General features: G+C 34.0%; 1 protein-coding gene across 1 annotated transcript in view; it reads right to left on the bottom strand.

The window, feature by feature from the left end:
- LOC111438474 (2-iminobutanoate/2-iminopropanoate deaminase-like) overlaps positions 1-1,204 on the bottom strand; it is a 2,213-nt gene extending 1,009 nt beyond the window's left edge. The window contains exons 1-4 of the mRNA XM_023076385.1: positions 990-1,204; positions 490-602; positions 239-283; positions 62-135 (exon numbers count right to left, since the gene is read on the bottom strand). Of these exons, the coding sequence (XP_022932153.1) occupies positions 62-135; positions 239-283; positions 490-602; positions 990-1,167 (410 nt within the window). The 5' untranslated portion in view covers positions 1,168-1,204. The remainder of the gene's footprint in view (positions 1-61; positions 136-238; positions 284-489; positions 603-989) is intronic.

Genomic DNA, 1,204 nt, shown 5'->3' with positions numbered 1-1,204 from the left:
AAAAAAAAAAAAAAAAAAAAAAAAAAAAAAACCTCAAAATATACGAAAAAGGGTTTCATACATAATAGTTGTCTTAACCACTCTATTATAGTCCGCACCTCCAGCTTTCAATATTGCTCCTATATTTTTGAGGGCCTGCGTAATCATATTTCATTTCATTTTCTAACATTTATTTTTATAAAACTTTTGGGTCTACAAAGCACAACAAGATCTAATGAAAAAAATAAACAAATAATACCTGCACAGTTTGGTCTCCAACGTGATCGGAAATTAATTCTCCTGTCTGTATTAAATCATAAACATACACACTCAATTAGACCTCATAGAAAGTGCATACACATACACGAAATTCGAAACTACTAATCTACAAATACATGTAAGTAGACCTAAACACTTGAGTTATGTTGGATTAGACATTTAAAAAATTCACATAATCTACACGTAAAGTAGAACGTAACAATAAATAAAATCATAAAATGATGAAGCTACCTCGGGAATAAGACCTAGGGAGCCAGACACAAATATAAAGTTGTTGGCTATGATGCCTTGAGAATATGGCCCTAATGCTTCTGGAGCCTCTTCGGTTATAATAGGTGTGATATCTGTCACAGAAAATGTTAGATGACCATTGATATCGTGATAGAAAAATGTTTGGGAGGAAAAAACCAATTTTTACTCTTAGATTTTAAATTTATTATATGGGTCAATTTTTATCCTCAAATTGAACATTAGACTTGATTAAGGAATTGTAATGATTGTGTCCGCATTTATGTAGTTAAGTGTTGAAATGAGATTCAAAGCTTTTAGAAACTACAAATTGCAAAATTAGACTTGGAAGGACAATTGTTGAAAAATGTCAATTGTTAATATCAACATAATTCGACTATTAAAAAAAATTATATATCTCTAATCTAATCAAAAGATCGAAAATCCCGTTTCAAAAAACGAAAAATTTTAAAAACATATCGATGTAAGTGAGAGCGTAGTACCATTACACTTGGAAATGGCGTGGCATTTGAAGGACATGTTGCGGTTTGAAATAGATGGAATAGATGAAGGGCGGCGCCACAAGGACACGGCGGCGCCGACAGAGGGAGTGACAGTGCGCGGCCGTGAAATGACGTTGGAGGCCGGAATTTGGAAGGTGTGAGACGTGCAGTAAGCCATACGTCTACAGTTTAATTGGCAGTGAGTGAGTGGATGA

The sequence above is a fragment of the Cucurbita moschata genome, unplaced genomic scaffold (genome assembly GCF_002738365.1).
Source record: "Cucurbita moschata cultivar Rifu unplaced genomic scaffold, Cmos_1.0 Cmo_Scf00075, whole genome shotgun sequence".
NCBI lineage: Eukaryota > Viridiplantae > Streptophyta > Magnoliopsida > Cucurbitales > Cucurbitaceae > Cucurbita > Cucurbita moschata.
The sequence above is the reverse complement of the archived record's forward strand: the minus strand, read 5'-3'. Positions and strand labels throughout refer to the sequence as shown.